General features: G+C 40.0%; 1 protein-coding gene across 5 annotated transcripts in view; it reads left to right on the forward strand.

The window, feature by feature from the left end:
• Positions 1–24,775, forward strand: part of LOC137496951 (kinesin-like protein Klp61F) — a 298,626-nt gene that overhangs the window by 196,405 nt on the left and 77,446 nt on the right. For all 5 annotated transcript variants that reach the window (XM_068225129.1, XM_068225130.1, XM_068225131.1 and 2 more), the window contains one exon: positions 6,455–6,685. In XM_068225129.1, the coding sequence (XP_068081230.1) occupies positions 6,455–6,685 (231 nt within the window). The remainder of the gene's footprint in view (positions 1–6,454; positions 6,686–24,775) is intronic.

The following is a 24,775-nucleotide window of genomic DNA, read 5'->3' on the forward strand; positions in this document are numbered from 1 at the left end:
GGTATCATCAGGAAAGCAGAGTTTACTGATTGTTTGTTTACCAATTGATATGCCTCCAGTCCAGACATTGAGGGCTTTCATCATCACGTACTCGACATAGATGTTAATACTGGGTTACACTATGCAGCGCTGCCATAGACCATGGGATATACTGTAGCATTCTGAGTTGTTGCCGTACACTTGTCGCAGTTGCAATGTTGTTCCCTACAAACTTTCCAGCAATGATATTACATGCTGTGGAATGCCAAATTCACCAAGAACCTGCCATAGGTCTTACCAGACAACACAAACAAAAGCTTTTTTGTTGTTGAGGATGCAAATTAGGACAGTGACACAGAACTCAAAAGTTCTTTCTAGTATTTACCTCATATTAAAGATCTGTTCCCGTGTTACTTTCCCTGTAACAAATCCTGCTTTTTCAGTGTATATATGAGGCATTATGTATAATAAAATCTTACTTGCATGAGATATCAGAGCAGTTGTACAATAGTTCGAGCATTTCCTGACCTTTTTTTGTGTGAAGGGATTAAGATAGAACTCGTCCAGTCTTTCTTCCTTAGTCCTTATCTTGTTACACAATGAGTGCATCACATTTCTGCCACCTTCTCCAGTATCTGTAAAGATCTCTCCGGAAATATCATCCAGTTGTGGGGATTTATTGTTCTTCAAATGGTTAATGGCATATTTGATTTTGCCATCAAATATGTATCTATGTATCTCACCACTACATAGGCGCTAATGAGTGGTGAGATTGTAAGTGAACAGAAGAACAGGGTGTTAGTGGCCAAGAAGGAATGTGAAGTTCCTATCCCAACAATGAGAGTGGGCTTTAGAAGCTATCCGTAATGTTTACATGTTGTATGGAGATAGGGAAATGATCAGCATGATAGTATGTATTCAAACCCTTACTTCCAGAAGTCAGCTTTTTACAACATCCGTTTCCACCTTGCTAGCCTTCTTTTCTATTTCCAAATAGATGACCATTCTCATCTATTACCCATGTGTGTTGTGTTTCTCTTTAGGAAAGCATTTTTCAGCCTTACTTAATGACATACTTTTATGTATCTCTCTAACTGCCATTTTAAAACACTGTTCATATACTTTTAGGAACCAAACTACGTTAAGATCGCAATCGTCACTTGATGTCGATGATTGACATTTGCTTTACCTCAATTGCTGTAGAAAATACACTGATAATAGTCGGTGAGTTAGTTACGACATAGGCGCTAATGAGTGGTGAGATTGTAAGTGAACAGAAGAACAGGGTGTTAGTGGCCAAGAAGGAATGTGAAGTTCCTATCCCAACAATGAGAGAGGGCTTTAGAAGCTATCCGTAATGTTTACATGTTGTATGGAGATAGGGAAATGATCAGTGAAATTAATGCCCTCATTATGAATTGTGAACTATGAATGTAATTCTAAGTCTGTATTGGGCAAGCAGGATGATAGGACAAATATAACTCATTCTTATTCTTACATGAAGATTTTATATTCTGAACAACACAGTAAGATATACTCATGGTGGTTCAAAACAACATGAACCGGATGTATGAACATTAGAGGGTTGGTCATGATGATGAATAGGTAGATGTCTCACACTGTTCTCATTTTAGCAGCTGCAAAAGTTAATCAATCAGATCGCTTCCCACGAGAATTCAAATGCGCTTTGAGCGGTGGTCTTGCTAACTCCGTATGTGACCTAAGAGTGGCTTCCGAGCCACACAGAGAAATTGTATCAAACCAATACACCCTGGGTTTCCGGCAGTACCAGCGTAGCGTACTTTCTATGGCGCGATCCTGTCAGCATGATAGTATGTATTCAAACCCTTACCCTGGCTAAGTTTCTTCGACTGGTGCTCTCATGCTGGTCTTCAGCCACATGCAGATTTGGCAACGCAGTCATGCAAACCCTATCTGAATTCGCTTGCGAAGTGATATGATTGACCAACTTCAGTAGCTGATGAAATTACAACGGTGAGAGATATAGGGCCGATTGCAGAAACGGTGTTTAGACTATGCCTACGGTTAAACAATGCCTAAGTATGGCTGCCGCATTGCAGAGACGTTAGTTATCACTTAGACACTGTCTAAAACCGATGTTCAACCGGCCATGTTTAAACACTACAGAGAGCATTGTTTAACCTCAAATGAGAAGAGTGAATCACAATCAGAAGTTATGTACCATGAAGCATATAATTTGTATTATCATGTTGAGACAATTCCGGGAAGAAAGGATCGTCCATCGGCCTCTCTGTGGTTCGCACGCTGCGAGATCGAGCAATTCATTTAAAATGTACGGGGAGGTAGAATTAAATTAAGATTTCGCTCTTCAACAGACTTGTTTCTTGAGACTGACTAAGGGACAGTCTGGTAACTGCCAACTGGAATACAATTCTTGGCAACCGATATATTTTATTATATATGGGGTAATTTCCATGGAATTATAGGACACTTCGACTACACCTATGTCAGAATTACTTCTCCCAACCGTCAGAGGGCTGTCGCATACATCAACCGGGAGTGATTCACTTACATTTACTGCCAAGTAAGCACACATAATAGTGAAACTAAAAAAGGAGGTTTGTTGCCATTGATGCTTTAAGAAGCCTTTCTTGTGGACAGTCAAGATTTTCTTCTGATGACGCAGAGCACAGTTCTCTGCGAAACGAAAAGAATTTCACCTTATTTTCTTGACACGGCATAAGCCCAAAAGCCTATATATTATGTCTAAAAAGTAGGTTGTATGTAGTTTATATATATATAATCGTCGCTCTAATTCAGATAAGTTTTTGGCAACTATGAGATAGGAAAAGGCAAGTGGTGGGTGATGGTAGTGATTATGGTTTAAAGAGGTAGACTGGGGAAGAACAGCCGTGGCCATAATAACAGCCCTAGTATTTGCCTGGTTTAAAAATAGGTAAACTACGGAAATCAATCTTCAGGGCTGCCGATGATGCGTTTCGAACCTACTATCTCCATCTATATGGCCTATCAATACATTTGGTTACACATTACTATTGTTTCATCTTCCCATCGTCAAAGCTATTTGCGACTAGATTACACTCACCATAACAACGCTATAATCAAAGCTACATCTCCCCGTACGTTGGTGTGCCGCTTTAGTGTCGATAATATTAGGAGATTTAATTTCCAACAAAAGCGATACTCTTATCTGTGGGCAAGTCATGCTTATGCGTAGCCGTATTTGAGTAAAGTGTAGGAAGACAAACGGCTGACTGGCGTTCGGCGCGCACACAGACAAATTTCGTTGGTTGCGACAAGCAAAGAGTTACATGAAAGATACTTCTATCTCCATTTTCAAACCAATATTGAAACTTTAAACGATGTCTAGTTAAACACCCGCTGAACATTGTTTATGCAATGGAAGATCGTGCTCGATTTAGACGTTGTTTAGGTGGACGTTGTCTAAGGCTTAAAACTAGTCATCGTTTCTGCAATCGGCCCTTAGATCTAATGCGGATATACCCTGTTCACGTTTTCCTGCCAACCTTTATATATAAATTCTTAACATACTTCATTAACCTCAACAGTCGGCATATATCTGTTCCTTACAATGATTGCCACACTGAGAATAATGGTTTACTCCAGAGAGTACTGTGTGTGTGTTTTTGTTGTTGTCGTTGATACCAGCACACTCAATGGGTTGACTTACACTACAGAAGCTTAAAGCAGACCCTACACGGTCAATAAAACTGTCAGTATCGAAAAATATTGACAGTAATAATGATCGCGTGTGGACTGGAATGATGGAATGAAGGCCAATACTGAAGCAGATCCGGATTTCCTGATTTGCGAGCATCAGTATTGTAGAGTGGTGGGGATACTGACAGTTATACTGACCGTGTGAGTGCGTTCGTCATTATTTCTGTCAGTATTAACGGAGCAGCGATGGACGACAAATGCGTTTCTCACCAAGGCCAAGTAGAGGTGCTTGTGGAATCGCCAAGTAGGCCTATCGCAAAAGTTTATCGAGCTATATGAAACGCAACACAATACTTCACATGTTTCCAAAACTGCTGTACTGATGGAAACTAGTACATTATAGCGGAAAACTTCAGGCCTAATTAATCGTCTAAATTTCTACCAGTTGCAAGATACCTCAATGTCACCGCTAATTTCTCTCTGCCACCGATAAAGAGGTCCGCATGTTTGTATTTTGCCTTATTAGAAAAGGCTCTACCACTCCTAGTAATTTCGCAAAAATAGGCCTACCTCACTCATTCGGAGATAGTTCTGATAATTTTCTACTTCGATATTATTGTATTTCCCTCAACAACTTCACATGAGTCCGCCTCTGTGGTGCCGTGGTTAGTGTGATTACCCGGGTTCGATTCCCGGCTCTGCCACGAAATTTGAAAAGTGGTACAAGGTCTGGAACGGGGTCCACTCAGCCTCGGGAGGTCAACTGAGTAGAGGTGGGTTCGATTCCCACCTCAGCCATTCTGGAAGTGGTTTTCTGTGGTTTCCCACCTAACTTAAGGCCACGACCGCTTCCTTGTATATCCCTTCCAATCTTTCCATCACTCACCAAGGCCCCTGATCAGCATAGCAGGCGAGGCCGCTGGGAGAGGTACTGGTCATCCTCCCCAGTTGTATGTCCCGACCCAATATCTCACGCTCCAGGACACTGTCCTTGAGGAGGTAGAGGTGGGATCCCTCTGAGTCCGAAGGAAAAACCAACCCTGGAGGGTAAACAGATTAAGAAGAGGAAGAACTTCATATGAGAATACTCTTCTCTTCTCGTTTACGTTTAACACTGCGTTTTGTGCAGACTACTAGTATGGTAGCTACACATGCCCATCTTTTAGGATCCATTTTGATAAAATACTGCAATTTCAAATTATGTTGACGGTTATAGACTTTTTATTTGTAAGGTGAGAATACCGCAATGGTAAGAAAGTGCACTGGTACTGACCAAAATATTGACAGTAATAATGATCGTGTAAGGTCGCTACAATATTGATGAGTACTGTCAGTATTATTGACTCAGTATTACTGACCGTGTAGGGTCTGCTTAATGATTTATTTACGTACTGTACTGTAAAGGGACTTCCATGCCAGGCTAAAATGTTGTTTTATATACACACTCCTAAAACAAATGAACACATGGCCTTGTTTGTTCACTGCATTTTTTATTTAATCAGACTTGGCTGTAATCATCAAAATGTAATTCGCCCCATATATGCTGTATATGCTATCCCTTTGGATATCCATATCAAATATATCTTTAGGTTCAAATGTTTCTGAGGAGCATTTACCTTCAAGGAACTTTTACATTGCAATGCTTTTTTAACCCATTGCCATACTTTGATGGAACCTTCCGTCCTGCAATCGTAAGGCGGTAACGTACTTCGACTGAATTATCGCGGTTAGCTGGTCAGAGAGATGTGTTTGTTTTGCAGCCTACCTGCTATGTCATATGATACCTGAAGCTATTTTGCTGTGTAAATAGTAACTCTGAGCTGAAATAGGGAATTCAAAAAAAAAAAAAAACTCAGTTTGCTGCTAGTTGTACACAATCATGGCGGCATTCAAGCGCGGCATGGATGAGGCTATTCGCAACTGCCTTGAAAATAGTGATGTTGAAAGTGGAAATGGTTCTCTGGTGAGGGGAAAATACTTCTTCAACTGACGAAAGTGGTACCAATTTCAGTTCCACTGCGATAGTGCCAATTGAAACTGCGGGATAAAACCAGAATGCAGCAAGAACGGGTGAGAACTCTAGTAATGATACTTGGAATTGGGATCTTGTTGACAATAAGTCTGTTCCTGTAACATGCAAACCAGTTTCTGAAATACAGAGGAGATTGGGGAATAATAATGTAGAAAAAATTGATGCAGTGAATGAATTTCTAACCCCACAGTTCTGGGATCACGTTACAAAGCAAACCAATGCCTATGCCTCCACATTCTTGCTAATTTATCTGCTTCCCTTCAAACCAGTAATAGTTATGAACAGAAACATTGGTTTCCTGTTACTACTAAAAGCTCACTTTGCTCTGTGTATTAAAATGACTGAAAAATGAATGGGATGTAAGTGAATATTTCCTTTCACAAGTAATGGTAGGCCAGAGGGTTAATTTTTATTATTATTAGCAACTGTACAATATAAAATAATTTTTTTATATCATAATTTACCACCTCATTCAACCCATGGCACAATTCCCAGTTAAATCACCACATGTTAACTTCACAATTTATCAGGTCCTTCAGATGTTTTTGTAGTCTAGTTCTCCTAGTACATTGGTCTGAGTAAGTGATACTCTGCAACTGTTGGTTAATGACAGTATTATGTTTAAATTATTTTTTGAGGAGCCAATTTAAGGGTAACGGAACATGCATTAGTAGATAAGCCTTGTTTGTTCCATTGATAGGATACCGATATTGCTATTATACCCTGTAATTACTGTACTTCTTTCTCTTTTTTATGTAGAATATGCAGCAAACCATGCAGCAATTCATGAATTCTTTAACTACTTTCTCCGCCGGAATTGATGAAAATTGTGAGGAAATGGGTAAAATGAACTCTTCGAGGCAAGAGAAACTGGAAGAGTTGCACCAAGATTTGGATAACCTACAGGAGTGTGAGCCAACAAAAATCTTGACTTCTACAGATGATACTTCTGTTCGTATGGATGAAAGACTAAAGACCTTCAGTCGTCAAGTGAGTATATCCTTCATTAAACTTCGAAGTATTGAGTTTAAACAGTGTAACCCCGTTTTTGTGTGATATCGCATTTAATGGAAGACATTTCTCAAGTCCAAAAAATTATTCCATTAGAGCAATGCAACTTTATATTCAATAAAACTTAATTCATAATAGGGTAAAACCGGCTGTTAGCATTATGGAAATGTTAATATTCTCAAACATTCTATTAATTTTGGTTATGGGACATTAAGAACCTACGAAATAGACTTCAAGCTTGCTAAGGATGATTGAAGGCAGAAGAGAAATTTAGAGCAGGGACACTTGGGGGTAAAGTGAGATGTCGGACTCGGATTCACAGCCGACTGCTGTAGTATATTAGAAGAGAACCCCCCATATTAATGAGTGTTATGCCCTTTGAAAATTCCTATATTAATCTATGTAATTCATCAGTTACAATGAGAACCGACTTACTGATTCATCTGTTATTACGGGCAAATTTGTGCGTGTTAGTTTTTCTCCGTTATCAATATTCATACTCTACTCCAGCATTTATATTGAATGCGATTATCTTCCGTATAGATTCCTCGCTAAGCACTACCTAAAGGCCTATTAAAACAACCAGAGTGTTCCGACAGCTCGCAGCACGTGGCGCACAGCAAAGGAGTGGGACCGCTGTGTTACCACATGACCTAGTTGAAGTTGTTACATCACGATCAACCCCTCTCATTCTGCGCTAGGCGTTGCAGAAAATATCCGTGTACGGGGATCACGAGAGCGTTAGAATAACATTTAATATCGTTCTTATTCCAAGGTGACTCGGCAGTAACTTTATCAGCTCAAATATCGTAAGACATAATGCTCATTCCTCTCCCTAGTCTATCACCGGACGATTGATTTAGTTTCTTAGATAGATTTCAGCAGTAGAATTGCACTTTGACTGCCCTGCTGAACATTCTGGATTCATATCCGGATGAGGATGAGAGAAATACCTACTTTTTTTTTTTTTTTTTTTTAAATCGGTCGGGCCCTTTCATAGGCACCTAATTACTGTAGCTTGAGATATCTTAACGCTGCTGCTGCTGTTCTTTCTACAACTTTAACATCTTTCAGTGGGCCTTCATTTTCCGTTTGAGCCTCAAAATATTCCTGTAAGTCGCACCATATCTAGAGCTTGACCATGAATAAGCCGTGCCTCCCCATTGCGTTTGGCTTTTTTCGAGGTTAATGAATTCTTGGTCGCCCTCGTTATCGTTTAGGAGCGCTCTGAAGGGGTTGCAACCTTTTGTAGTTCGTTAAATAACAAGGTGTTAAAAAATACGCTATACTACACAATACTAAAATTTACTTTAAAATGCCAGTCTTGATAACGGTACACTTGTTGAATAGCACTTTCCCTCTCACGGTGCATGCGCCAGTGCACTGCACAAGAAGACTTCACTAGGTTGACCAGAGTGCAAACCCCCACTCCTCTTTCTCTACATCTGTCTCACCCGTTCGGCCTGCCTCCACCTTCCTCACCTCGCCCGCTGTTTCTCCTCTCCCTCGGAGATGTTTACAAGCCGTGAGCCAAAACCCTCACTTGTATGGGACAAGGTTACCGGTGTTACAAATCTCTTCCTTCAATTTGGTTTGAGCAGACAACTTATCTTCTCTAGATCTTCTCTTCCTTTTTCTTTGCAATTTTACCAGTAATGTCTGCTTTTCGATGCAGCTTAGTAACATGTTCCGTTGGCAAATTCTGGTAGAATTCGAGCAAAGTCTTTGTATTGAAAACTGGATAATTTTGATGATCATGTAATTATTGCCCCTCAGATTAAGCATTTGGCTTTATCGTCACAAGTGACAAAAAACAAATACAAAAGTTCCCCGTTCAATCGAAATAGACTTTCAGAAGTCTTTGTTTTCTTCGAAGCAGACTGCTTCGTTATTATATTGTCTTGCGCTTATCTCCTTCACTGATAAACTAGCCGTCTATCAGAGAGTGGTTTGTCGCTCTCATTGCCCTACACCACCAGAGTCAAGTAGACTTGTAACGAGTCGGACCAATGCACACTGCACAGAGCCTCTGCGCCTCGGTTTGCACGCGTGAGATTTCGGATGTTTGAGAGGCCCTGCAGTACCACTTTAAATATTTAGCTGATTTCAAAAACGCACCACACAGATAATGATGCTATCACTCAAAGCAGACAGTTATATAGCCTAGCCACATGTGCTAATTAGTAAATTAGAACTCAGACTGCCTCTCAGGGGGCTTTAAGACAGTAGGGGTAGCTAAAGGGAGAGTGCGTGTCAACTGGGATTAGATTAAACGGGAGGCATGTACTGGTTGTACTGCCACCACTTACTATCATGCTGGGAGCTGTCAGAACATGCACGTTGTTTTAATATCACTGCAGTTGATCTTGAGCGAGCTTAGAGCTCTCCTCACAACTGCGACTGGTGTAAACAGACATCGGGAGAGCCTGTTTTTGCAATAAATCTAATGGCAGCAGTTGTTAACTCCTTCAAAATAATTGCTGAAGTAAAAGATACCTTAATTTTTAAAACTATGTCTATATATATAAAATAAGAGTTTTGTCTGTACATTGTTCAGAATTTGAAAAGAATGGTATTTCTGTATCGTTCATGTCCACAGTAACAAAGAACTGCACTTTACTTTTCTGTAATATCTGTATGTATGTATGCATGTATGTATGTATGTATGTACACGCATCACGAGAAAACGATTGAAGATAATTTAATGAAAATAGGTATGTAAAGTTGGGTGATGAACCACTACAATTTAGGTTATAAATCATTTTATTCACGCTGAGTGAAGTGGTAGATTAGGGGAAGGCCTGAAATTTAATTTTCAAATGGAATTAAAGGTAGATTATTGAAATCAATCAAAGGCATTTAAGTTGACAATTGGGCTTCAGTGAGAATTGATGGTAGAATGAGTTCTTGGTTCAGGGTACTTACAGGAGTTAGACAAGGCTGTAATCTTTCACCTTTGCTGTTTGTAGTTTACATGGATCATATGCTGAAAGGTATAAAATGGCAGGGAGGGATTCAGTTAGGTGGAAATGTAGTAAGCAGCCTGGCCTATGCTGAAGACTTGGTCTTAATGGCAGACTGTGCCGAAAGCCTGCAGTCTAACATCTTGGAACTTGAAAATAAGTGCAATGAGTATGGTATGAAAATTAGCCTCTCGAAGACTAAATTGATGTCGGTAGGTAAGAAATCCAACAGAATTGAATGTCAGATTGGTGATACAAAGCTAGAACAGGTCGATAATTTCAAGTATTTAGGTTGTGTGTTTTCCCAGGATGGTAATATAGTGAGATTGAATCAAGGTGTAGTAAAGCTAATGCAGTGAGCTCGCAGTTGCGATCAGCAGTATTCTGTAAGAAGGAAGTCAGCTCCCAGACGAAACTATCTTTACATCGGTCTGTTTTCAGACCAACTTTGCTTTATGGGAGCGAAAGCTGGGTGGACTCAGGATATCTTATTCATAAGTTAGAAGTAACAGACATGAAAGTAGCGAGAATGATTGCTGGTATAAACAGGTGGGAACAATGGCAGGAGGGAACTTTGAATGAGGAGATAAAGGCTAATTTAGGAATGAACTCGATGGATGAAGCTGTACGCATAAACCGGCTTCGGTGGTGGCGTCATGTGAGGCGAATGGAGGATAGGTTACCTAGGAGAATAATGGACTCTGTTATGGAGGGTAAGAGAAGTAGAGGGAGACCAAGACGACGATGGTTAGACTCTGTTTCTAACGATTTAAATATAAGAGGTATAAAACTAAATGAGGCCACAACACTAATTGCAAATCGAGGATTGTGGCGACGTTTAGTAAATTCTCAGAGGCTTGCAGACTGAACGCTGAAAGGCATAACAGTCTATAATGATAATGAATGAATGAATGAATGAATTTATATTATTATTAGTGGTCCTATCGAAAAATATTATATAACTAAAGTTATACAGAACTAAATTTCCAATCATTTGTCTCATACATGTTTACCGTACTGGCTATGATAACAGAGATATTCATGAATTTGTATTTTTATTGCTAAGTCCATATCAGTGCTGAGCCAGGAGAAAATAGGTTAACAGAATTTAATGAAAATCGGTACATAGGGCTGGGGAATAAGAAACTACAGTCTAAGCTAAAAAAGCTAAAAACAATTTTATTCATCGTGGATGAAATTGTAGTTCCAGGGAAGGCACCTCAAATTTAATTTTTAAATACCTACAGTATGTTATTGGTCCTATCGAAAAGTACTGCATAACAAAAGTACCGTATGCGACAGTAGACGGTACTACCTGAGACTGTCTGGCAGAGGGTTGGGCGGCAGACACTAAGCCCAACAAACTAGGGGGAGACCAACAACTACGGGTGGAGGAGTTTTCCCCTAGAAGGTTTGATGAGGCCCTTGTGTAGGAAATGACACACAAATTCGTCAGCTGCTGCCTTGCGTGAGGTAGGGGACTGCCAAAGGCTAAGGGAGAATATCCCTGACAGAAAATCCCCACTAGTGTTAGGCTTAGCAAGTCAACCGAAGGGTTATATCTATTGCTTTCAACTGCAAAACGAGCCTCGGAACGCAAAAATACCGGATAGACAGGTCTTCTCAAACATCTACAACGTATGATGACCGTAAGGCTAATGTTCAAGTACTATGTTCTGTATGTTATGTATTTTATTTCAGCATTACCATTGTACCATTTTCACTTATTTTTGTACACACTAGTTCAGCATCAGCCCGGAGTTGATTACCAGAGAGTCTGTAAATATCTCCACAAGACTCATCATCATCGCTATCCCCGTCACTATGGAAAGCATTTTCAGGTTGTTCTATGTATATATTAGCATCTAGGATATTTTGTGATTCCTCTAGGATGATTACGATCTGCTCGACGGTCACTCTGAGAAGAATAAATGAAAATTGTATATCAGTACTGAGGCAGTCCCATTCGCGCCCACTGTCGACATATGCCTACGTGGAAATTTTTTGCTCTGCTAGACAAAAGCAACTATAAATCAGCCATAAGTGAATTCAAAACCTGTTAAAGGCATGTTTCGTTATTATGTTTACCACAACAGTCCGATCTTACTTTCAACTGTAACAATATTATAAGAAAATATTACTCACCGCGACGGAAGCGTCATCCTCTTGAGTGTATACGGAATGATATTTCATACGCAGCCACGATATAAGGCACGAAAACGAGTGATTCTTGTTTTCGTGCTGTGCAGTAAGTATCAAACTATAAACTGTAAGCAGTGCACCTCAAAAATATTATTCAGGTTTACCGATATAAGATCGACAATATTCAGATATTAACGTCGACAAATGTCGACAGTGGGCACATATGGGTTAAATGTCCTGACCCTGACTGGCAGAAGCGAGGAGCTGATAGATACGATGGAAAGGAGGAACCTCTGTATTCTTGGCCTGAGTGAGGCAAAGTGGAAGGGAATAGGAACAAAAAAGCTAAGAAAAGGATACAAACTACATTGGAATGGAAATAAAACAGAAGCCAAAAATGGTGTAGGTTTTATATTAAGAGAGGATATTGATGTCATCAGTGAGGTAATATATGTTAATGAAAGAATTAAGTTGAACATCTCTTAACAACAGTGTGCTGACAGTAGTCCAGGTGTATGCCCCTCAGACTGGCTGGTGGTGGTGGTGATGATTATTGTTTTAAGAGGAAGTACAACTAGGCAACCATCCTCTATATAACACTAATCACAGGGAAAAAAGGAAGGGATACGACACTTCGAAAAATGAAGGTATCGGCCAAAGGAAGACGAGGGCAACGAAGGGCGTGAAAATGATAGACTCCCTAGCCCTCGCAAACCTAATAGCGTCGGGGTCGGAAAAGAACTAGAGTTGACCAAGAGAGGTCGGATATGATAGATGAAAGTAAGGAGCCTGGCACAAGTAAGTTAAAGCAATGCCAGGACTCAGCTAAGGGCCCCGTGGTCGCCAATCCACGCTCCAAAATTCAGAGCCCTTGGGGCCCCTTTTAGTCGCCTCTTACGACAGGCAGAGGATACCGTGGGTGTTATTCTACCGCCCCCACCCACAGGGGGAACAGACTGGCTGTAACGAAGAGGAAAAAGAACAATTCCAAACTGATTTAGAAGAAGCTATAGAAAGAGAGAAAAATATCACAGTAATGGGAGATCTAAATGCTCAAGTTGGATCAGGCAGGCTTGGATATGAAAATGTACTAGGTCCATATGGAGACAGGAACCCAGAAGGAGAAAGTCTTCTACATCTATGTGTAAGGAATGGCTTGAGAATAAACAACAGTTGGTTTCAGAAGGAGCTAAGTCATAAACTAACAAGATACAGTTGGAATGGAGATACTAAAACTCTGATAGATTTTATATCAGACAGTGAAGCAGGAAAGATCATATGTGATGTCAGAGTTATACCAAGTGAAACCCTGGACAGTGACCACAGACTTCTCCTCGCAACAATAAAGCACATTGAAATTTATAGACCTCAGATATACAGGAAACAGAAAATCAAGACATGGGAGCTAAAGAAGGCAGAGAAACAAGTTGAATACACAAAAAAGTGACCAATAAATTACCATCAGATGCATTACAAGAAGGCAACATCGAGTGGACTAGATTCAAAGAAGGCATTGTCGGAGCTGCAGTAGAATTTTGTGCTAAAACTAATAGCAAAATGAAGGCAAAAGAAACTCCTTGGTGGAACGATCGGGTGAAGATAGCTGTGAAAGAGAAAAATGAAACCAGGAAAGCCAGAGACAAAGAAATGAAAAATGGAACTCGAAGGAATGAATCTAGAGTAAACGAACTGCAGCAGAAATACAGAGATCAGAAGCTACGAGTAAAGAAAATTGTAGCCAAAGAAAAACAGAAAGCTTGGACTGATTTCACAGATAAACTAGAGCAAGACAGCAAAGCTAATTCTAAACTACTTTACTGAACAATACAACATATAAGAAGAGACAATGAATACACAACAGCAATAGAGAAACCAGATGGTTACATAGTTTGGGAAGGGACTGAATTAAGGAAGATCATGAGATCCTTTTTTGATAATTTATACAACAGTACTGGGAAAGACTCCAATGATGTAACCACGCAGGTCAGTTTAAGCTGCAATGATGAGCCTGACCAAGAGAGCCCGCCAACATGGAAGCACGTAGAGACGGCCCTTAATAGTATGCCCAAAGTAAGATCAACAGGATTTGATGAAGTAAGTGCAGATATGATCAAAGCAACTGGTGCAATAGGAGTACGGTGGCTTCATAGAGTAATTAATGCAATATGGAAGGATAGGAAAGTCTCAGGTGATTGAAAAAAGGGAATAATAATACCTCTCTTGAAAAAAAAGGAAGCCGAAAGAAATGTAGCAATTATAGAGGGATCACTTTATTGTCTCATGGTTTGAAAATATTTGAGAAAATACTTGAAAAAACGCTAAGGAAAATAATAGAACCACAACTACAGGAAGAACAATATCGATTCAGAGAACACCGATCACCTACCGATCTCATATTTGCACTTAGAATACTGTTAGAAAGGCATTGGGAGAAGGGCAAAGTTCTTCTTCCTTATCTTACAAAATATTCAGAAAACCGACCCAGTAGCAACCTCAATACGACAAGATTCTTTGCACCCTCAAGCACATAAACGCGCTACTTACAACAGTTTAATTTTTCGTGCCTTCAACATCCCTATGTCTAAAAAGGATTTAAATAATGAATTGAACGCCATCCGTAACATCGCTAAATTCAATGGCTTTAACAACTCCTTCATAAACCGTATCATCAACAAATTCAAACACCGTCTTAAAACCACGTTATCTAAAAACATAACAAAACCAACTGCATTTTCCACTTTCACTCAAGATGCTTGTAAAATAACTAATGTTTTTAAAAAACACAACATGAAAATTTCTTTTAGAACTAACAATAGAAATTTTGATATTTTACACAACTCTAAATCACTAAATAAATCTAATGCTTTTTCTAAATCTGGAATACAGATTCAAATGTAACAACTGCAGCTCCTCTTACATCGGACAAACTGGCCGCAACTTCATTATCAGATATTCCGAACATATCAACGCCATTTAATACAACAGATTCTCCGCCATAGGACAACACATACAAGACTCCAAGCATAATTTCTCCAATATTGAAAAAGACATGAAAATACTTAAAATCATTAACAAAGGCCCCCTCTTGAACACTACTGAAAATTGCTGTATTCACCTCGACCAATACTTCAACCCTAATTTCAATTTAAACGACATTTCTGAAAAACCCAACATCCTTTTCGACTTCCTAATTCTTCTCAAAAATTCTAAATTTCAAAACCCCAATTTTATTTTCCATGCCTTACAAAGTTCCTTCCCACATTTTCTACCTCCAGTAACCCACCATCCTAACCCAACCTAAACTACCCCTCCTTCATCTCCCTATCTTATCCTTCCTCAACACCGTTTAACTTCAATCTCTTTTATTCTTCTCTTATTCCTCTATTCCTCTTCCTCTTAATTTATCCTATCTTTTTTTCACCTCACAAAAAAACTGCCATCTTCATTTCGGTTCTTCTCGTTCAAATTTACCTCTTGCCTTGTGCCGACTTCGACTACTTCAATCACAACCTGAATTTTTTACATTTTAAAAAATAGCGCACTGTCATATGTTTTCATTTGTTTCTGGTATTGCGCTTTTTACTATATTTTTTTCTCTTCACAAGTTTTTTTTCACGTCAGCTGTTCCGAAAATTCTACAGGATCACAATTACTTATTCAATTATATTGAATTACATGTATCTATATATACATTTATATATACTAATTCCCGCAGCCTAAACTAATACTGGATCATTAAGCTATTCTTCATTTTACATTGGCGTTTGAAACCACAGTGCGTGATGTTGAATATATCGCGCTGATCACCGGGAGCTGGCAAGTTACTTCAATTAATCTATTCAGCTTCAGCATGATCATGGATCTTCATATGTGTTTGATTGTGTTATGACTTTGTGCCTGACAGTGTATACAAGCTAGCTCATTTAACCGTTCTCCGCTTTTCATAAACATTATAAGACTTTGCCTAACACTGCGTCTTACGCACTGTTTCATTTAAGTGACTTACATTTTACTTCTTCAGAATTTTACAGTGTCTACCCCTGTCATTTTTATATCGCCTCTTCTACTTATCCGGAGTGAACTTTATCTTTTATTTTCTTTTTCCTATGCATTGTTTTTCATGTTTTAATCGGCTGGACTAGGGTCGAAACCGGTACCACTTCTACTTATTATTAAATAAGAACGTAATCACTGCATTTCTTATTCTTTTGTATTGAATAGGTTGAACCTCTTTATTATTTCAATTTTAACTGTGATACTTTTCAATACGGAGCAATGACATTTTCATCTTTAAAAACAAACTTACCATTTTTCACTGAGTGAATATAGCAATATATCAGGTACAAAGCAATCTTGAAACAAGACAGAAAATCCAAGATTCAGAACTTGAACTATTTTGGGCTTCAAACCCCTATTTTACAATGTCAAAGAGATCCCGGATTCAGTTTACAGAACTTCAAAAATAAGAAATCCTTTAGCTAAGGGCAGAAATCCCCTAATTCAAGAGCACTTGCTCCCTCAATTACAAATGTCAAGCCTTCCAGAGGCACCCTTCACAATTACAAACTTTGAAAAGAGCAAACAGACTCTCAATTTCTTACTGCCCACTCAAGGCAATATTACCTCAAAAGTTACACTCTCAGAATTACAAATAACAAGGTTTAATACAGGGGTATCTAGTACCCAACCTGCAGGGCCTTTACGAAAAAGAACAGCTTAAAAGAACAAAAACAAAAAAGGCCCGAACACAAAATGAATGGAGGCGTACACTTGCACTCCTAGATAATGAAGAATAAAATCTTAACGGGGCTCTTGGCGCTGAGATACAGGGGCTAATCCCAAGCTACTGAGGTGATGTGAATAAAGGTTCAATTAATGCATTACGGAAAGAAAGAAAGAGAAACGGTTACACAACCTAGTCACCTCAAACCAAGATGAAGAGCTCGAGAGGGTACTTCAGTCTCTATCCCCAGTTTACAGTTAAATATTTTATGAAATTTTTACATTAGCCAGAAGAAAGTTACATTTTAGAAAAGTAGGTGACATAACTAAAGATTCGGACCTTTCCCCTCTAATTAAGGTGCGGAGGTAGCTACAACAAGAAAGATGTTATTTATTTGGCCATTACCTTATAGATGTTCTGCTGCCGACGAGAGAGGCCTCCTGCTTAAACACACACACTCAATAAGACAGCGATCAGTTGGCCAAGAAACGTGAAAGGCCGCAGTTTATAAACCCTCAGGGAAGGTTCGAGATCATTCAAGACTAATCAGGACACACCCTCTTAATTTTCATTGGGTTAACACAAATTGAACAAGAAATGTGGGATTGGTCGAAAATTAATTACAAAAATTAGTAATTAGCTATATTCAAAACTGGTGGAAAGAGCAGGAAGTGTTGCCAATCCAAAAATAAATGAACAGAGATCAGTTAGAGACAACCTAGAAATGCGAAACTTCTTTAAATTATAAGTACTTTCACTTTGCACCTGAGTGCATGATCATAATTTTTAAGGGTGTTATCTGTAGAAAAATGTTCATACTTCTTGATGTATATTAATTTTTCAGTGGTGACATCTTCTGATTAAAGTTCCAACTTGTTGTGTTATCAGTTTCACTGTCTGACCAATAGAGGAGTTCATTTAGGTGCAAATTTGAATGCGCGGCGTTGAGGTGTACCTCCCAGTACAGACCTCTCTCCCCCCAATGTCCTTCATTGAGGTGATGCGGAAGACTTTTGAGAAAACCTTTCCAGTTGAAGAAAAATTTCTAAGTCTTTTTCGGAATTTTATTTGTAGAAAAAAAATCATTACATGCAGATTTAGATTTTCCTTGTTGTTGTAGCAGTTAAATACATGTTGATAGATTAGACGGCAAGACCTGCCGCCGCTGCCGATACCCAGTTGAGGTCGCCTAGACCCCTCAAGTACCCCAAGATACTCCTCTTCCGCTACTATGAGAGGGGTAGTCCTGGTGATGGTCGCCGCAGATTTGAAGTATACGTACATTCCCCGGACGAGTTGGCGGTAGGGTCACCGCACTTCAGCCTATGCCGGGAGATGGACTTCGGCGCGCCGTTCAGAAGGAGTGTTCACGGGAGTGGAGTGGGCCCTAACCCCACTTCTGTTTCTCTCACCAGGTGTTCCAGTACAGCGGCGAACGGCTGAGGGGGCACTGAAACAGTAAGATCTCGGTGACCGTGAAGTGTTGTTGGAGACATGGGAGTACGATCTTTATTGGTGATGCAGAGGGGCAGGTGGCGTGGAAGGTGCTTCTGTGCCAATAGTGCAGAGATGCAGGAGGCGGGGATTTGGTAATGGCCACCAAGGAATAGATAGCAGGAAAACCCGAGGGGAAGATCGTACATACAGGTCATATACATAATTAAAATAAATAATTTGGGGCAGAAGGCCTCCAATAAAATAAAATATATAACCTTCAAACGCCTGCTAAATTTAGCAGCTAACAAAAATAGCAAATCAATTATACAGGTTTCACCTGGGAGAGGTGAACTATAAAGATCCTCTCTGCGGCTGCATTGCTTACCAATAATGTAACTGGTGTCAAATCTAAAATGACCCACGGCCCATGGGATCTGGAGGCAAGCTTGCTCGCAGGAACAAAATTCCTAACCATAACTTGATCTCAAACTTTTAAATTGGTGGGCCTCCGTCCACAATCATATCTTTCCCTAACCTTTTCATGGGACACTTTAAGATTGGCATTAGCCTTCTTCCATAGATCTCTAATATTATCGAGATGTATTGTCACTGGTAAAATATCATTAATTGACCAAAGGTCACACAGACACATCACACACCTTAATTGATCTCATTGCCACTAACCAACCTGAATTAGTTCTTTATCACGGTCAAATTAGTGTCCCAGGTATATCGCGACATGATGCTATATTTATGGCCTATTCTATTAAAAGTCCCAAGTTCAAATCGAAAATAATTTCATATAAAGATCTGCGAAGAATTGATTAGATTAAACTTTTACAAGACGCAGTTGCAGTGCCATGGCATGACATATTTAAACTTGCAGACATAAATGACAAAGTGACTCGAGTTACGCGGAAGCCAGCTCCATGGCTCTCGGATGAGATTAGAGCACTAATGGCTGAACGTGATGCTGCTTATAGACGAGTTAAGAAACATTGCACTCCTGACAATCTACTGAACTATAAGAGACTGAGAAACGCTACGACCCAACAGATTAGAAATGCGAAACTACGACACGCTCACAGTTTAATTCAACCAAATGTTTCAACAGCTGTGTTGTGGAAATCCATAAAGAGCTTTGGAATTACCAAAGGACGAGACGATGACGAAATAAATATACCCTTGGAAAAACTGAACGATCCTTTTTCATCTAACTGCACATTAAATGCAGCCCTGAAACAGGAAGTTCTAGATGGGAATCACGCAAAGACGCAAACAGATAGAGAAAACTTCTACTTCCTTCCAGCAACCCACTCACAAGTCAGGTTTGCTATACATCGGATAACATCAACGGCAAAAGGAAATGACAGTACAGGAATAGAGATAATAAAAATTATTCTGGATGTGATATTACCTGCACTAATTAACATATTTAACTCTTCCCTTGTAGACAGCACATTTCCTGAAATATGGAAAGCGGGCATTATACGTCCTCTAAAAAAAAAAAGTAGCTTCCCCTTCTGAACCATCTGACTACAGAGCCATCTGCATACTTTCTGCTTTATCCAAAGCGCTAGAGTTCATCGCTCATAGACAAATAACAGACTACATGACTACTTACAACTTATTTGACCCATTACAATCTGGTTTTCGTGAAGCACACAGTACTACAACGGCACTACTGAAGGTCACTGAAGACATCCGAGAAGCTATGGACAACAAGAAAGTGACAGTTTTAATACTCCTAGATTTGAGCAAAGCTTTTGACTCCGTTGACATTGACATTTTGCTCTCGAAATTGTATTCCCTCCATTTCTCGGACAGCGCCCTCCTTTGGTTGCATTCCTACCTGCATGGCCGTCAGCAGTGTGTTGCAGATAGAATAAACAAATTAACTTGGCGGTCTGTGCAGTGTGGTGTGCCCCAAGGGTCAGTGTTAGGACCCCTTCTTTTTTCTATTTACATTAATGATGTCTCCCAAAACCTAACGCACTGCAAATACCATATTTATGCTGATGATGTACAAATGTACCTCCATACATCTCCAAATCTAATACTTTCGGCCATAGACAAAATCAATCAGGATCTAACATCGTTTTCTTCTTGGTCTTTGAGATGTGGGCTTAGGTTAAACCCAGCAAAAACGCAAGTCATCATCCTTGGATACCCAAAAGTACTCGTGAAGGTCTATCGACCAGAGATTCCATCTATCAGGTTGTGTAATACTAACATACCATTCATGTCATCAGTAAGTCCTAGGCATTACTTTCGATGATGACATGTCATGGAAAACGCATATCACGAACATCACCCAGAAAACATTCTCTGCATTGCACATGCTGCGCGGGTATGAATACTTATTTCCTGAAAAACTCAAAAAAATGCTGGTAGCAAGTCTGGCTTTCCCTCATTTCGACTATTGTGACGCGATTTATAGAGACGTTCGAGGCAAGTTATTGAGCAGATTACGTGGTCAAAATGCTTGTGTGAGATACGTCTGTAACCTACGGCACTATGACCACGTAACTCCTTCATATAACCATCTGTCTTGGCCCCGACTAGAAATCCGTCGCACTGTGGATTCCCTATGTCAACTCCATAAAATCCTTCATTCTTCACAACCATTTTACCTTACTTCATATTTCAAATACTTATCCTCTTATCACAGTCTTAACACCAGATCCACTAATAATTCCACCCTTGCTTTACCTACCCATAGAACTGCCATCTATGATAAATCATTCACAGTAATTGCCTGCCGTGAGTGGAACCTCCTTCCCAAAAATATCAGGGGATTAAGCGCTATTCGCACTTTCAAGGAAGCACTTTGGGGACATTTTATGCACCAGTAAGGATCATCTGTAAACTTGATGCTGCTACTTACAACCTTTCTATTGTTATGGATGTCCTGGTAGAGAGTCTAAAATTCTGATCCGAGTTGCCTTTAAAATCAAATTTTATGTACTGCCTTTTTTTTTTTTTTTTTTTTTTTTTTTTTTTTTTTTTTTTACATGTAGGATATTAGTTTTAAGAATTTATCCCTTTTTATATCTGATTTATTTAATCTTAATTTATTAAATTAATCTTAATTTATTTCATCTTAATGTAATCTGACCATTCTTGTGTTATAATTAATTTAATTTGTATTAGATCTAGTTATTGTAAGTAATACAATGTAATATATGCATATTTCAGTTCCTGGTTAGATGGAAGAGAAGGCCATAATCTTGCCAGGTAAAATAAAACATTACTAAACTAAAGGTTAGAGAGCGGCATGTTAGGAACAAATTTAAACTTAAGAGAAGCCGGTTTGAACTTATGGGACTCATGAACCGCCGAATTTAAGACAAAGGCCAACCAATGCAGGGACGTATCCCACCTAGAATGTTCTTCATGATGAAATGCGATGAGAGCCGATCTAAGATTACGATTGACCCGCTCAGTCAGAGATGGTTCAGGATAGTACGCCGAAGTAGTTACACGTGATATAGACAGATCAAAACAGAATTTATGGAAGAAGTTGTATGTAAAGGCTTTGGCATTGTCAGAAACTATATGTTGACAGGGACCAAAAGAAGCAAATATGGTATTTAAACAAGAAATGGTGAACTGAGCGGTTGCCAGCTTAGTCAGAAATAACCAGGAAAATCTGAAACCATCGACACACACTAGAATGAATTTATTGGCGTTCCCCTATGATTGGGGGAAGGGTCCGTCGTAGTCTATATAGAGACTTTCCATGGGGCGTGACGCCTGATGAGAAGTTAATAGACAAAGCTTAGTGAACAAGGTGGGCTTACCAAGCAAGCAAGATTTACAAGCTTTTACCAATTCGTGAATTTCGCTGTCCGTACCTTTCCAAATGAACATCTCTCGGATCTTTTCCCGAGTTTTGAAGATGCCTAAATGCCTCCGTAATGGGCACTCATGATAGTACTTGAAGATCATAGGCACAAGAACAGCTGGAACCACTACTTTCATCTTTTGATCATGCCTCGATGGGCAACACAAAACCCCATTTCTCAATACATAAAGGGCGACATGTTCCCCAGAAGAAAGGGTTTCCGTAATAGCACCCAGCACAGGATCTTCACGTTGATATTTTTCAATATCCCTAAACAGCATGGGGGCATCAGTTAGAATGGCATTAATACCTGAAGGTATGGGCGTGGGGAGAGAACTATCTACCTGTTCGGTGGTCTCCACATCGTGAGAAAACATGCGGCTTAGTCCATCCGCAGCCACATTTTCAGATCCTCTGATATGTCTTACATCAAACTGGAATGCAGAAATCCTGATGGCCCAGCGGGCTATACGCCCAGTACAACGCGGCCTAGCTAATACCCAACCTAAAGCTTGGTTATCAGTTTCTAGGTCGAACTTGACATGTCTCAGATAAAAAACAGATCAGATGTAAGGCTTTTCAGGCGTTTGCTCTTTTAACCAGCGTTTCGTCTTAGGTCTGACACCAGACTCATCAGAGTGGGATGTCCTACCCTACCCACTGACGCTGGGGTGTATGCAGGTGAACTTATCAGGAGTCCTATATGTGGCACAGTCTGATAACTGCATACGGGAGATAAAACTCCAACTTGACATGCTCTATTTGTGGAAAAAATATCTAATTCCCTCCTTGGGAACTTAGAATTTCCATGTTCCAGATAGTCGGAACTTCTCTAGCGCAAATAAGACTGCCAAACCCTCAAGTTCATACATGGGATATTTGGTCTCTTGAGCTGATAAGGTCCTAGACGCATAAGCTATGGGTCGTATTCAGAGTTCAGTTTACTGAAGGACAGCGGCCACCGCCGATGATGAGACGTCAGTTTGGACAATAAATTTCTTGGAAAAATCAGACATTGCTAGAACCGGGGCGTTACAAAGAGAGAATTTCAGATCTTGAAAGGCAGCTTGTTGAAACGGTCCCCACTTAAATTTGATGCCTTTCCTACAAAGTAAGTTCAAGGGCGCCGCTCTGTTAGCGAAGTTAGGAATAAATTTCCTGAAGAAATTCACCATGCCTATGAACCTGGCAATACCTTTGATGTCCTTAGGAGGTTTGAAATCATGGATGGCCTGTGTTCTGCAATGATCTATAGAAACGCCATCGGACGACACAATATGCCCTAGGAATGACATAGGTTTAGCAAACACTACCTTGGATAATTTAACGGTCAACCCAGCTTTACGAAGGCGATAGAGTACTTCCCTCAGATGATCTAGGTGTTCTTCAAAGGTCTCTTAAAAATAAGACATCATCAAGATAGTGACACAAGTATTCAAATTTGATGTCGGAGAAGACCCTATCTACCAGTCTAGTCAGCACAGCTGCACTCATAAGGATCCCGAAAGGCACGCAGTTGTACTCGCACAAGTTCCAATCCTTGGCAAAAGCTGTTAGATGTTTCAATTCTTCTGCTAGAGGGATCTAGTTGTACGCCTGATTAAGGTCTAAGATGGCTTTCTGAAACCATGAAAGCAAGAGTGAAGGTCGGGAAGAGGCACAGATTGTACCACCACTTGCCCCCTTGGGGTTTCGGCACCAGATGAATGAGCCGACTTGGAGGGTCGAATAACATCGTCCTTGAACATCTGGTCGATGATCTCTTAAAGAGCCTTCATTTTAGGTGGAGTAGCCTATAAGGTGGAAACCTATCTGGGATTAAATCCGTAACCTCAATCTTGTACTCGATAAGGTCAGTAACACCAAGAGTATCAGAAAATACATCTGGAAACAACTGACACAATTTACGAATACTTTCAGCCTGCTCCTCAGGAAGATGTCTAAGGTCTAACGACATCTCGTTCTGGGTAGGCGAAACAGATGAACATGACACAGAGTTACATTTTAGCAAAGGAATTTTACAATTATTAGCAAATTTGAAGGTGCATGACTTGGTCTGAATGTCGAGCACCAAACCAGTAGAAGACGTGAAATCCGCTTTCAATATTACAGGGCAAGACAAGTGTTTAGCCACAAACAATTTTATATTCCAAGTGAATTTGGAAATACGAATGTTGGGAAAGATGAAACCTAAAATTTCTAATGGAGAGGAATTAGCCGAAACGCATTGGACCAAAGACGAACAATAATCAGAAAATTTACAAATGGTCTTTAATTTGGAATACCATTCAGCCTAAGTAATAGAACAAACACTCCCAGAGTCTAATAGAGCAGTGACCGGTTCACTATTCAATTCAACTTTAAGTAATGGTACAAGTGCGGGGGGTCTCCGCCGCAATCCTGTTGCATTCCGTAGGACCTTCAAATGATAGATTAGAAGAGCTTTTACGCTGACCCAAGCTTTCAGTGGATTTAACTGAGGCTGAGTCTTGGGAAGATGAACATGCCGACTCAGCCGATGACACTAGTTATTTTCCATTATTTGAATTCGTAGAGGTTGCACCAGAAGTTGAGCAGGAGGGAGTGATATTGGCATTAGGGCATCCTTGAGATAACCCTGCCCCATTCTTTGTCCCACTGGATTTTATCACTGGGCACTTGAGATGTTCCATAGACCCGGAAGCATAGCATTTGCGGGTGGTGAAGGTTTGGCGAGGAGGAGGCCGAACTACTAGAAGATGGGGGTTCCTTAGCGACTCGTAAGGTGTCAGCATATCTGACTCCTTCGGCTGAGACCGCCAGAGCCTCTAATTCTGAAAAGCTTTGAGGGCGCGGCGCGAAACACAAATACGACCTGTACAATCATCTGCACAATTTGATCTTCAGGGAAATAAAAAGCGAATACCCTGGTGTGAAGTCTGCCAGATTATCATCCAGTCGCTGTACTCTGAAATAGT

This window comes from Anabrus simplex, chromosome 1 (assembly GCF_040414725.1).
Source record: "Anabrus simplex isolate iqAnaSimp1 chromosome 1, ASM4041472v1, whole genome shotgun sequence".
Taxonomy (NCBI): domain Eukaryota; kingdom Metazoa; phylum Arthropoda; class Insecta; order Orthoptera; family Tettigoniidae; genus Anabrus; species Anabrus simplex.